Genomic DNA, 13244 nt, shown 5'->3' on the forward strand with positions numbered 1-13244 from the left:
GGTCCTCTCCATGGTTGGGGAAGGGAAGAGGGGCAAAGGCCAAGAGGGGAAATGGGGTCCAAGCCCGGAGGTGGGGCGGCCCCTCCCCCCCAGCTGTGCTAGGTCCTGGCACCCTGACTGGGGGGAGGGGCCGGGCTGCTTGCCGTGCCCCCCCCCCCCCCCCAAAGGAAGCCACACTGACACTGGCCTGGCCTTAAATACGTTTATTATTAGCGGACGTGACGTGGCGCCCCCGCGGCCCCAGCCCGGCTGCTCTGCAAAATCAAAGCGCCTGCGGGAGGCGGGAGCCGGGACGCCGGCTCTTGTACGACAAGAAAGCTTGGTCCTGGGGGCGGGGCAGCCCTGGCTGGCCCCGCCCCCGCGGGCTTGTGAGGCAGGAGGGAGTGGGCGGCCACCTCCGGTCTGGCCCCGCGCTCCCAGAAGTCCCAGGCTTGTCAGGCTGTGTGACTTGTCTCTGCTTATGTCCCCAGACCCGGTGGGCATGGGGGCTCCTGCCCCAGGCCGGGGTTCCCGCACACGTGACACCCCCTCCGGGGAAGGAGCGGGCTCCGCGTCCAGCCGACTCACTGGGGCTGGCTCTGGGGGTCTGAGGGTAGCCCCCCTTTGTGACTGGTCTCGACCTGGTTTGGGGAGCCTCCCCCTGAGGCCCGGAGTCTCTAGGATTGTGCAGTTTTACGCTGGGGGGAATCACAAAGAAACTTGACAGTCTGGTGGTCTCTGCTCAGCCTTATCCCCCCCTTCCCCCGGGGAAAGCAGAGCAGCTTTGCGGGATGGGCCCGGGCACGGAGCCCTGGCTGTGCCTCCCCCTGGGGGTGTTCCAGGCTGAGTCCCATGTGGTCTTGATTTAAATCCCCTGGATAGCTGTCAAGGCCTGGGGGCGGCGCCCACACCTGGTGGCGGGGCTGGCTTCTGAGGCTCAGGAGTGTGGGTCCCCTGAGCCAGCTGACTCGGGCCACCCCTCAGGAGCCCAAACCCGGGGCTGGCCTGGGGACAAGCTGGGGCAACAGAGACTTCTTGCCAGCCCCGCCCCCACCAGGAGTGGAGAGGGGGCACTTGGTCTAGTGACACTCCTTGCCCAGAAGGGCAAGTGGGTAGTGGGCCAAGGGTGGCCCAGCTGGGGGGAGGGGAGGGGTGGCCTACTTTGTAAGCAGGAGGCCTGGATTCCAGGCTCCGAGCCAGCTCTAGCAGCCGTGGGAGCTGGGACAAGGCGGCTCCCCAAAACTGGGACGGGAGGGGCCCTGGGAGGGCCATCGGATCCAGGCCGAGATGCTGAGGGATGAAAGGGTGGGGGAGGGGCTGGGAGCATCCTGGAAGCTCAGGGCCTCTGGAGAAGGGCAGTTCTACCTCCCCAGCCTCCATTGGGAGTTCAAGACCCCCCCCCACTCCTTTGGTCAGCAGCGTCCCCCGCCAAAGGCCCGGGTGGGCTTCCTCTGAAAGCTACATGTCTGGAGCCCCTCTCGCCGGTCCTCCTCCGGGCTGCCCTCCTGCTGTGGGGGGTAGATCCTGGCCCCTGCCCTCCATGGCCCGGGGTCTGGACTCTTGCTCCCAAAACATCTGGAGAGAGGAAAAGGAGGAGGTGGGGGGGTGGAGCCCACGGACCCGGGAAATGGCTGGAGAACGAACGGCTGGGAGGCCTAAGGGAGAAGCTGGACGGAGCATGCTGGGAGGCCGGCGCGTGCACGGGGCAGCCTGAGAGGGCTGGCGCTCATCTCTGTCTCAGCGCCGCCCTCCCAACAGCCCAGGGAACCCGCCCGTTATCCCCGTGTTACAGTAGAGGAAACTGAGGCAGCAGTGCCCGGTGGCGCCCCCAGCTGGTCTGGCTCCCCCACTTACCCCGTTCAGACTTTCACAGCAGCTGGGGGCATCATCAGCTGGTTGACCCTGGGGAGAGGGAGGGGCGTCAGGGGCCGGGAGAGGACCCGAGTTCCGATCCTGCCCTGGCACTGAGCAGCCCCAGCCCCCTCGGCCCCAAGATGGGGAGGGCAGCCTGGGCCGGCTTTGGGGAGCTCACTGAGGGGGACCTGGGGCGGGCACGGGGGGCCCAGGAAAGGGGAGCAAGGAGGATGAGGGGAGCGGGCAGAGCAGCAGTGAAGGACACCAGCAGCCCCGGCCTTCCTGATCCCCCCCCCCCCGCCCCCTCCTGGTGTGCAGCGTGCCGGCCCCGCCCCTGCTCCATATCCCCCGGCGCGGCAGGTGCCCGGGCAGGGTCCGGGCCAGCGGTCCGAGGGCGGAGCCTGGGAGAGCCAAGCAGCCCCCGCAGAAGCGAAGCTGCCCGTTACCTGGACGCCGCCGCCGCCGGCAGCAGGGCCCGGCCCCCACTCAGCTCGCTAACGCCCGAGGGCCCCTGCGGGGGAGAGCGCGGCGTGAGGGGCCCTCCCCGCCCCGCACTCCCCCAACCCCGGCCAATCCCCGGCAGCGCCCACGCCCCCAGGCCCGCCCCGGCCAACCGGGGCGGGGCGCCGGGCCTCGGGGGGAAGCGCCCTCCTCAGGCGGCTCCGCCCCGCCCCCTTGGGCCCGGTGCTCACAGCCTGCTCCCCGCGGTGCGCCTTCGGGCGCGCTCAGGGCCGGGCCCGGGGGCTTCTGGGAAGAGCTGCTGGCCAGAGCTCGGGCCCGGGGCCCAACGGAGCTGGACACGGAGCGCGTTCTCTTCCGGGCCCGCCCCCCGGGGGCCGCCGCTTTCACCCCCTCCCGAAGGGCCTCTGTGCGGGGTCCTTGCCCAGAGACCTCGGAGCCCGGGGCTCCCCGTCCCCTCCCGCAGCCACGGCCCCGCCCCCGCGGCCCCGCCCCCTCCCCGCCCCACGGCCCCTCCCCGCCCCCGCGGCCCCTCCCCGCCCCGCGGCCCCGCCCCTCCCCGCAGCCACGTCCCTCCCCGGCCCCGCGGCCCCGCCCTCCCGCCCCGGGCCCCACGGCCCCTCCCCGGCCCCTGCGGCCCCTGCCCCCTCCCCGCCCTCCCCCCCCGCCCCCCACGGCCCCTCCCCCCCGCGGCCCCGCCCCCTCCCCGCCCCTCCCCGCCCCAGGCCCCTCCCCGCCCCTCGCGGCCCCGCCCCCCCGCAGCCACTCACTGTTGCTCGGCTTTGGCCCGGTCGCTGAGGAAGAAGAGGGCCGTGGCGAGGAAGAACATCCCGCCCAGGACCACCACGAAGGGGCAGAGCATGAGGGCGTAGCCCAGGCTCAGGAACTCCCAGAGGGCCGACTCCCGCGTGCTCTGGCGGATCAGGTCCGAGATCTGGGGGTGGGCGGGGCGGGGTCAGGGGCGGGGCTCGCGCACACCCCCCGCCGCGCCCCCTCCCGGGCTGCCCCCCTCGGGGAGAGCCGGGGCCTTCCGGGGCTCCCCCCAGGGCGCCGAGCACATTGCGCACCTGCATGCGGGTCACAGCGCACGCGCCCGTGCACGGCCCCCTGGGACCTGTCATTCACACCCTGCACGGCACGTGGGCCCGGCGCCCAATGACACACCCACGCCCCCTCCCCCCCAGCCCAGCCTCGCAATGGCCCCACCCAGGGCGCCCCCTTGTGTCCCAGCCCCTCACTGCCGCGCGGGACCTTGTGCGCCACTGGGGGGAGGGGCAGGGGAGGGCCCGTGTGGCCCCCGGGGCGGTACTCACGAAGCCGATGAGATAGGGGCTGCCCGCGTCTCCCAGGAGGTGAGAGGTGAAGCTCTGGAGAGCCACGGCCGTGGCGCGGCGAGTGGGGATGACCACGTACTGCGGGGGGCGGGGAGGCCGCGTCAGCCAGCTCCGCCCCCCGGGCTTCGCCCCGCCCCCCCGCTGGGGGCCCTCGGGGACCCCGCCCCTGCCGCCAGTGCCCGGGTCTCTCCTCCGGTGCCAGAGGCCCTCCGCCCCCCAGCCCTGCCCCGGGCCGCCCCTGCCCTCCGCCCCTCCCCGCTAGGGCCCTCGGGGACCCCGCCCCTGCCGCCAGTGCCCGGGTCTCTCCTCCGGTGCCAGAGGCCCCCGGGGCCGCCCCCAGCCCCGCCCGCGGCAGAGGAAGCTGACTCAGGCCCCCAGGACCTTCTGCCGGGAAAGGGATGGGGGGGGGGCGCAGTGACTGATGGGGAAAGACTTGGGGGTGTTGGGACCTTCGGGGCGCCCGGGGCCAGGGAGGGTCCATTCTTTGGGGTCTGGGGCCCCGGACTTCGAGCCCCAAGACTCCCATCTGGGAGCCCAGAAAGGGCTGACTGTGCTCCAGGATGGGGCAGAGGGGCTGATCCCCGCGGGAGCCCGGCAGGAAGCTGCCCCCTCCCCAGGAATGCAGCAGCCCCGGGGGCTTCCTTCCTCCCATTGTCCCCCGCGCCCCCTCCCGCCCCCACCCCGTCCCCCATCCCCCATCCCCCGCCTTCTTCGGCCCACACCCCATTCCCGGGTGGCCGGCCCCCCCCGCCCCCCGGGCCCCGGCCCCCCCCCCGGCTCGGGGACTGAGCCGCTTTGTCCCCGCCGGCCCAGCTGGGCCGCCGCCGGTGTCTGTTGCCGCCCTCCCTGTAAAAGCCTGGGACGGAGCCGCCGCCGGCACAAACCCCCAGCTGGCACCGCGCCGGGCCTGGCCCTGAGGCTCCGCCCGCCCGGAGGAAAAGCCGGGGCCCGGACAGAGGGACGCCCCTCCCCGGGCCAGTCTGGCTGCCCGCGCTTTCCCAGGGTCTCCCGCCGACTCGGGTTGGCGTCCTGCCCCCCGGGCTGAGCCGGTCACTCACCATGAGGATGTCCGCCGTGATGGCCCAGTTGGAGAAGAGCAGCGTCTCCCCAATGAAGATGCAGATCTGGGGGAGGCAGGAGGGGGGAGAGGGAGCCCTTAGGCCCCTGCGGGGGGGCACGGGGGGCGCCCCCCGCACACACACCCCCTGCTGCTTCTGGGCGCTGGCCCCAGCGCCCCCCAGCCCGGGTCTCCCCTGCCAGCCTCCTCCCCGCAGAGGGATGCCCCCCGCTCGTCCCAAGGGCACCGGGAGGCCCAGCCCGAGGGGCCCCGCCCCCCACCTTCTCCCTGGAGACCCGGCCCGGCCCCCGCCCCGCTCAGGAAGCTCTCCCCCAGCTGACCAAGGGCCAGAGGCTGGGGAGGGGACGTCCCCACCCCGCCAGGAATGTGCTGGCTGAGGGAGTGACCGTTATCTCAGGCCAGGGGCAGCGGGAGGGGCAGGGGCGCGGGAGGCAGCCAAGGGACCGGTCCTGACCGGCTTCCCCTCCCCCCAAGGAGCCCGGGCCCAAGGTGAAGCACCCTGGGGTCCTCAACACTGATGCTCCTGCTGGGGGAGGGGGCAAGCCTGCCTTAGGCAGTTTGGTGGGAATGAGGAGAGGAAGGGGGAGGGAGGGACAGAAGGGGGAGGGAAGGAAGGGAGGGAGGAAGGTGCAAGTGGCTTCCTGGGACTCCCAAAAAACCAGGTGTGACCATGAGAACGCCTGGGGAGTGGGGCTCCTGCCCCAAAGTTTGGGGGTGGGAGGGCCCTCAGACTTCTGAGATAGCCCAATCCTCCTAGAGAGAGCAGAATAAAGGCGGGGTGGGGGGGACCGACAAAGGCACAGGGACCCGGCCAGGGCGGTTCACACGGGGCTGAGGAGTGAACTGCTCCTGTCTCCACCAGGGGACGGGAGGTTCCCCCTGACTGGACTGGTCAGGCCTGGCAGGAAGCCCCTGGGGGGCCACTAATTATCTGTGCTGATCAAGGACAGGCCGGGAGCCGACATGCAGGAACAATGTCGCGCTCATCAGGGAGTCGGGGCTTCTCCGGGAGCTGCAAACATGGGCTTCACAAGCTCAGGAGGCCGCCGGGGCTGGGCAGCCATGGGCCCGCTGGGCAGCCATGGGCCCGCTGGCCAAGGGGGATGTGGTCCCTGGCAAAGCTAAGGAGGCCTGAGGCCGAATGGGGGGCGGAGTCCCAGGGAAAGGGAGAGGCCGCAGCACCCGGGAGATGGAGACTGCGCCATATCTGAGGAAGGAGGACGGTTTGTCAGGGGGTGTCTGGGGCAGAGCAGGCAGAAGGGCCCTGGATTCATGAACTGGGGCTGTTTGAAGATTGGGACAGAAAAACCATCACAAGGCCCACAAAGCGCTAGACACTGTCCAAGGTGCTGGGGGGAAAGAAAAAGGAAGAAAGGAGGCAAAAAGAGAGGGAAGGAGGAAAGGAGGAGAGAAGGGAGGGAGGAAAGAAGGAAGGGAGGGAGGAAGAGAGGAAGGGAAAGAAGGAAGAAAGAAGAAACCATGCCGAGTCTCCCAGACTGTGCAGACGCCAGTGCCCGCACCCGCACAATGTCAGCGGAAGGGGGGGGGGGGGGGGGGGGGGGGGGGGGGCGCAGGGGTGCAGGTGGGAGGGAGCAGCACAGGGACGGTGGGACCCGGACTGCAGGCCGCCTGGGGAAGGAGCCGCCCCGGAGGGCACCCAGGGCACAAGGGAGGTCCTTGGCAGGCAGGGGGCACAGGCGGGGGGGCCACCGCCTCGGATCACGGGCACCTCCCTCCCCCGCCCCCGCCTCCAGCACCGCCCGGCCAGACGCCCCCGGGAGCGCAGTCCCTGTCAATGGCGCCGAACCCGGGTCCTGCCTTTCCCCAGGACCTCGAGGCGCCCAGGGATGTTGGTTTTGGGTGGCCCTTAAGATGAGGAGTGTAAGAATGGGGAGCCCAGATGCCCACGGCCATTCAGGGGTCCGCCCGCCTGCCCTCAGGCGGGCAGACTTTGGGGCCCCGTGACTTTCCTAGGAAGCCCGTGAAGACGTGATTTTCCCGGAAAGATGAGGTTGGGAGAGATGAAGTCCTTGAGGCCCTTGGGGGGGTTGCCTGGGGACCGGCCCCCTCCCCTTCCCAGGCCTCACCCTGTTCCCGGTTTCCAGGGTTGGTTGGTGGGTTTCGGTGGGCTTTGCCCACCGGGGGGTGGGGGGGGGGGATTTCCATATGGGGTTTCCCGTGGGCGGGGAGACGGGGATGGGAAGGAAGGAGGGAGAAGTGGAAGGGAGGGATTGGTTGCCTGGAGAAAATTTAGAGGTTGGGCCCATTAGTTTTTGGAATTTGGCCAGAGTTTTTCTTTTTTTCTTTCTGTTTTGTTTCCTTTGTTTTTGCCTTTTGTTTCTGTTCCCTTTCTTGGTTTCTTCCGTTTGTTTTTCTTTTCTGTTTTGTTTTACCCTTTCTTGTTTTGCCTTTTGCTTTTCTTTCTGTGTTTTGTTTTCCGTGTTTTGTTTTCTGAATTTTCTTTCTTTCTCCAGAGTTTCGAGTTGGTCAGGATTTGAGGTTGGATTAGGTTCAGGCCTTTGACCAACCCCTGGCCGAGGCACAGGGGGAGGCTTCTGATCCGTTCAAGGGGAGGCCGCACCTCTGGGGATGTGTGTGGGGCCAGGGGAGCCAGAAACAGAGACAGGGGCCCCAGGCCCATGGTGGGAGGTGGGGGAGGGGTGACCAGAGGCACTGGCAAGAGCCTCTGGGGGAGGGGGGGCCATGAGGCTGCCCGCTGGGGGTCTCCTCCCCGAGCAGAACTCGGCTGGTTCATGGAAGAGAAGCTTGTCTGGCTAAGTGGGTTCTGGGGCTGCTGCCTCGGAGCCCTGCCTGGGGAAGAGGGGACTTCTCTAAGGCTGTGGGCATAAATGTGCGTGAAGGAGGAAAGGGGCAGCGGCCAGCCGGGGCAGGGGGCGGAATCAAGGGCACCCCAAAGGAGCCGAGGGCGGCGACTGGCCCGAGGGGGCGTGGGGCTCCCAGATGCCCGCTGAGACTCTGGGCCTGTCTGTGCAGGGAAGGAGCCGCTTACTTTCGGATCAGCGCCCTCATGTCCCGGAGCCAGGAGGTGCGGGCCTTCAGCTGCCCCCCGAGCTGCTCCGCATACCCCCTCCTCGCGGCCGGCACAAAGAGGAGGATGAGTGTGCCCGTGATCATGCCCATGACTGGAGACACCTGTGGGGGTGGAGGCAGGAGGCTGAGGGCCCTTCCTCCCTATCCCACGTGCGGGGAGGGAGGCGACCGCGTCCCGGGAGCCTAGAATTACAGGAAGCCGTGTCTTGGCCCCCTCAGAGCGGAAGCTGCAAACAAAGGGTTTTTTCCTCAAAGCAGGAAGCCCCCTGAGCCCCAGAGCTCCTTGACAGCAGCGAGGGCCTGGCAGGCCCGGTGTGGCCGGGCAGCCGGCCCCAAACGGAGAGAAGGGATGCCCGGTGTGCTGCCAGCCTTGGGCCGGACGTCTGAGCGCGAGCCTAGATCGGGCAGGGCCACAAATGCCGGGAAATGGAGACCCGGCGGGCACCCGCCCAGCACCCGCCCAGCCGTGAGGCTCCTCTAGGACGTGGCAAGGCCGGGATTTGGGCCCAGGCTTCCATGGGCTTCCATGCAAACTTGCTGTCTCCTTATTAAAAAGGAAGCTCCTTGGGGAGGAATCAATTTATTCTGCAGCCCAGCCCACGGCCCGGCCTAGAGGAGATATTCCAGGAATCCCCGGTCATTGCCCGTGGCCCGGAACCCTACGCTAGATTCCGCGAGACTGCGCTCTGCTCAGCAAAGATCATGTGACCAAGAAGCGGGGAAGAAACCCTCTGTCCGACTCGGAGCTGTAGGTAACAGATGGATCCTGAACCAGGCGGGAGACGCCGTCACGAAGGAGAAAATGAAATGTAAAACGCGTCGCACGGACACGATGAGTCAAGATGCAGGGAAAGCGTCTTTGCACCAATTTCTCTTTGGTGACCGAGACATAGAAACGACCGACGCATACGTGGCGTCACATGTGTGCGTGTTCCCCGGTCCCCACTCGAGGGAGGTCAAAGGGCACAGGGCTGCAAAGCCCTGTCACGGATTCACCACCGAGAGAAATCTTTTCTCTTCCAGAGAATGTTCAAGGGGATCAAAGGTGAGAATAGTATCAGCGGGACTGTGGGGAGACGGGCACTCGAGGCATTGTTGGTGAATGTATGAAGTGGGACAATCTTTCCAGGAAGCAATTTGGGATCGTGCAAATTAAATGGAAAACTCTGACCCAGAGGTTCCACTCCGAGGCATTTATCTCAAGGAGGTCGGGGATCAGAAAGAAGTCCCCAAGCACATCAAAGTATGAGCAGCGACGCCCAGCGAAGGAACTCTGGGAGAGGACTAAAAACCATTACATTGAACTCCCAATCCCTATATTTTTGACCACCTGCATTTCTGATTTCCTTCACAGGCTAATTGTACAATATTTCAGAGTCTGATTCTTTTTGTACAGCAAAATAACGTTTTGGTCATGTATACTTATCGTGTATCTAATTTATATTTTAATGTATTTAACATCTACTGGTCATCCTGCCATCTAGGGGAGGGGGTGGGGGGGTAAGAGGTGAAAAATTGGAACAAGAGGTTTGGCAATTGTTAATGCTGTAAAGTTACCCATGCATATAACCTGTAAATAAAAGGCTATTAAATAAAAAAAAAAAAATTAAAAAAAAAAATATGAGCAGCGGCACTTTTTAGGACAGCCGCCAGCGCCCAGCCCCGGGCACCTCTCCTAGCTCCCTCCTCTCCAGGTGCCCCCCCTGGGCACCCCCAGCACCCCTCCCTCCAAGAGCTCCCGTGGCCCGGGGGCTCCCGCCCGTCTCCTCATCTGTGAAAGGGGCTGAATGAGCAGGGGGTCCTGGTCATGGGGAGCGGGTGGGAAGGGCAAGGCCACGGGTGAGGGGCGCCACTTACCCGCAGGGCCCAGTGCCAGTCTCCAGCCACCTGCTTCGCGCTGGACCCAGTGATGTAGCCCAGGCCACTGAAAGAGGACACAGGGGAGGGGAGACACCAGTCCACAACTAAGACCAGAGTGAGCTCCCCCAGCCACCGAACGCCGGCCAGACCCCAACTAGAGGGAAGGAGAACCTGACCCCAAATTATGGCCCAGAGAATGGGGCACAGGCCTTTGCTATAGGAAGTGGTACCCAGTGCTCCTGGAGCCTATCGGGGGAAGGGACCCCAGGCAGCCCCTGCCCCCCGGGAGGTGCAAACCTGTCCCGACCCAGGCTCCTGTCCATTCTCAGGCCCCCCTCCCCCACAGCTGGGGCCACACGGGCCACCCTTACCCCCCCCACACTCCCCCCCCGCTGGGGCCTCCCTACCTCCCCAGGGGGATGGCAAAGTAGAAGATGGAGAGCATGAGGGTGCGGGTGTTCCTGTTGAAGAGGTCGCCGATGATGGTGGGCGCGATGGTGGAGTAGCTGGCTTCTCCTATCCCGACCAAGCCCCGCGAGAGCACCAGGAGCCAGAAGTACTGGGGGCAGAGGGAGGGGCGGAGAGTAAAGCTGGACCCCCGGTCCCTCAGGCTCCTGGCTCAGGGAGGCCCCCGGCTGAGCTCTGAGAGGCCCAGGAGGGAGCAGTCACTGGCCAGAGCGCACGGGATCCTGGAGACCGCCCTGGGAGGAGATGCTTCGGCCTTCCCACTTCCCCTCTGGGGAAACTGAGGCAGGGCAGAGGGCCAGCCGGTGTCTGCCGCCGGCTTGGAGCTCAGGCGCCCCACGTCCAGACCCGGCTCTCCGGCCGCCGCCCTGCGCTGAGTGGGGGCTGGGCTGGCTACTCGGCTGCTGGATGGAGGCGGGGGCCCCTCCTTAAACCAGGAGACAGACAGCGGCCTTCGGGGTCCCTGCCTCCCGAGCCGGGCACTCGGGGCCTGCTGGCCGCGGCTCAGCCCGGCTCCCAAGCAGCCCATCCCCCCCAGCTGCCTCCCGGGGATCGCCCCACATCTGCAGGAAGGAGGGAGGAACCTAATTAGGTCATTGTCCTTGCACCGGAGCAAAAAGCAGGTGGGTCCTTGAGGGAGACGAGCAGCGGGGGAGGGGAGAGAAGGAAGGGGAGGAGGGCAGCCAAGGAAGAGGAGGGGGGGACCCAGGGACAGTGAGACCGAGACAGAGACAGAGAGACAGAGACAGAGACAGAGAGAGGGAAAGAAGCAGGGAGAGGGAGAAAGAGACAGAGAGACAGAGAGACAGAGACAGAGAGAGACAGAGAGACAGAGACAGAGACAGAGAGAGGGAAAGAAGCAGGGAGAGGGAGAAAGAGACAGAGAGACAGAGACAGAGAGAGACAGAGAGACAGAGACAGAGACAGAGAGAGGGAAAGAAGCAGGGAGAGGGAGAGAGAGACAGAGAGAATGAGACAGACAGAGAGAGGGCCCTCGGGCCTCCCAAACTCGGCCTTTGGGGGAGCCCTGCGGGGGGGGTCAGTCCCAGGCCTTTCTGAATCCCAGGGTCAGGGCTCGGGTGGTCAGCTCCCCCTCCCTCCTGGGGGCCGGACGCTGGACAGCTCCTGCCCTGGCACAGACCTGGTGGGAAGGGGCTGGGCCCCGAAGCGGGGCTCCCGGGGAGGGCTGCGGGAGGTTCCTAGCAGGAGGCAGGGGGCGGCCGCTTGGCCCGGGGCCTGCAGCTTCCCTGCCAAAGTCGGGTCAGGGTTTGCCCCTAAGGGGAGCTCGAGGCCTGGGAGGAACCGGTTTCGGAAAGTCCCCTGGCAGTTGTAGGGGTTGGGAAGGACCCCGAGCCCCAGAAGCTGCTGCCTCGGCTCCGGGGCCGGAGCAGGGATGGGGAGACCCAGGGGGGCGGAGCCGCCCCTGCCCGAGACTCCCCGCGGCCCCCGGGGCTGCCTCCGCAGCAGGGCCAGAGCCCCCACCCGCGCTCACAGCTCCCCGGGCACTGACGTCATCGTCAGCCTCCCACCCTCACGGGCCGCGTGTGAACCGAGCCCTGTGGAAACTGGCAGGTTCTAAAAATGGGAGGCGTCGGGCCGAGCTCTGCAGGGGGTGGCGCGGCTCTGGGGCCTGAGAACTGGCCCTTTCTCCGCCTCCCCCCATCCCCCCTACTTCTGGCCCGTCCTCCCCTCCTGCTGACATGGGGCCTCACAAACTGGCAGGGGAGGCAGCCGGGGCCGGGGTCAGGGGGCCAAGGGACTGAGAAGGAATGCGGGCAGGAGTCATGACTGCGGCCGGAGTCCAGGCTCAGGAAACCCCCGGGCCCGGGTCAGGAGGCCCCTGAGGGAGGAGGCAGCCTGGGAGACCCCACTTCCCCGCCCCCGGGGCAGCTCTCCCAGCCTGGACTCCCTCCAGGCCCTGCTCCCCAGGACAGGAATTCCCCCCTTGGCTCGGCCAGGGGAGCCCCTGGCAGGGGGGCCGGGAAGCAGCCCTGGCCCCCCTGTCCCCCCTCGTCCCCCTCCCAGGGGTCTGGGTTTGAATTCTGGGCGACCCTGGGCTCTCCGGAGAAGGGGCAGAACTCACTGCCCTGGAGGGCTGGCACAGGGAGGGGCTTGGGCTCACCCCCTGCACCCTCACACCCCGTTCCCCTGGCCCCCCCTCGCCCTGCCCCACCCCCCTCACCTGCTGGGTGATGAAGGAGCTAGAGAAGGTGACGGCCGACCAGAAGAAGATGCCGCAGCTCAGGATGACCTTCCTGTTGAAGCGGTCCCCCAGGTAGCCGAAGATGGGGGCCGCCACCATGAAGCTGCAGATGAACACTGGGGGGAGAGCGGGCAGCGTCAGCGGGGGAGGGGCACCGGGGGCGGCGGCGGGTGGGGGGGGGGACAAGGCCGGGAGCCCCCCCCCATCACTAGCAGAAAACGGAGGCCAGCGAGGACCCCAAGCCCTCGGCTCCCCCCGGCTCAGAGGCTGCAGGAAGGGCCTTGGGCCTCCAGGCCGGGCTGGGCCCAGCTCAGAGGCTGCTCTGAGGGCCTCGAACCCGCCCCGGGGACTCGGCCGCAGTCAGGACTGGCAGGACGGTGCGGGGGAGGGGGCAGGAGGTACCTGAGGGCCCCCTTTCCTTACCTCTGGAGAGGGAGGAGGAGGGGGAGGAGCCAGGGGAGGAGCCAGGGGAGGAGGGCCAGAGCCGCCCATCTGGAACCAACCCTTGGGCCCAGAAACGGCAGGAGTTCATGCCTGGGAGTTTGCAGAAATAGCCGCCTCCCAGGAGCTGCCCCCCAGGAGCTGCCCCGTGGCCGGGCCGGAGTCGGGCGCGCTGCCCACTGGCTCCTGCCCCCCGTGCCCCGCGGCTGCTTCCCTCCTCCGGGAGCGCTGGGCGCCCCTCGGGGGGCAGCGGGGGAGGGCGGGCGGGGGGCGGCCCCTCGTCCTGCCCCTTGGCCGCCGCGCTCCTTGGGACCCGCCGGGCCCAGCAGAGACGCCCGCGGGCCCCTGGGCCACGGCAGACGGCGACCGCGGCCCATCAGAGCCCTGCGCTCCCGGCCTCAGGCAGCCCCCGGCCCCAAAGTGCAGCCAGCGGCGAAGCCCCCTCCCCAGCTCCGCCGGCCCCACCCGGGGGGGGGGGGAGGGGGGCGACCCGCAGGGGGACCCCGGGGGCGGAGCTGGG

The 13244-nt window shown here is 67.6% G+C and overlaps 1 protein-coding gene across 1 annotated transcript; it reads right to left on the bottom strand.

Annotated features, from left to right (window-relative positions):
* Nucleotides 1–187: 187 nt before the first annotated feature.
* On the bottom strand, nt 188–12626 carry SPNS2 (sphingolipid transporter 2). The gene is made up of 9 exons (XM_031957315.1): nt 12263–12626; nt 10023–10174; nt 9613–9679; nt 7714–7857; nt 4685–5077; nt 3606–3704; nt 3063–3226; nt 1834–1881; nt 188–1554 (listed from the first exon to the last, which is right to left on the bottom strand). Exons 1-8 carry the CDS (start codon nt 12380–12382, stop codon nt 1839–1841), a joined length of 1182 nt encoding a protein of 393 aa, XP_031813175.1. The 5' UTR covers nt 12383–12626; the 3' UTR covers nt 188–1554; nt 1834–1838.
* Nucleotides 12627–13244: the final 618 nt, after the last annotated feature.

The sequence above is a fragment of the Sarcophilus harrisii genome, chromosome 3, assembly GCF_902635505.1.
Source record: "Sarcophilus harrisii chromosome 3, mSarHar1.11, whole genome shotgun sequence".
NCBI classification, from domain to species: domain Eukaryota; kingdom Metazoa; phylum Chordata; class Mammalia; order Dasyuromorphia; family Dasyuridae; genus Sarcophilus; species Sarcophilus harrisii.

Excerpts from the sequence above, each read along its gene's own strand:
- SPNS2 (XM_031957315.1), bottom strand. The coding sequence starts at position 12,382 with ATGGTGGCGGCCCCCATCTTCGGCTACCTGGGGGACCGCTTCAACAGG. Across the intron at positions 5,078-7,713 it reads TGAGGGCGCTGATCCGAAAG|CCAGCACATTCCTGGCGGGG; the intron begins TAAGCGGCTCCT and ends TCACTCCCTCAG. Across the intron at positions 3,705-4,684 it reads TCACGGCGGACATCCTCATG|TACGTGGTCATCCCCACTCG; the intron begins GTGAGTGACCGG and ends CGCCCCCCGCAG.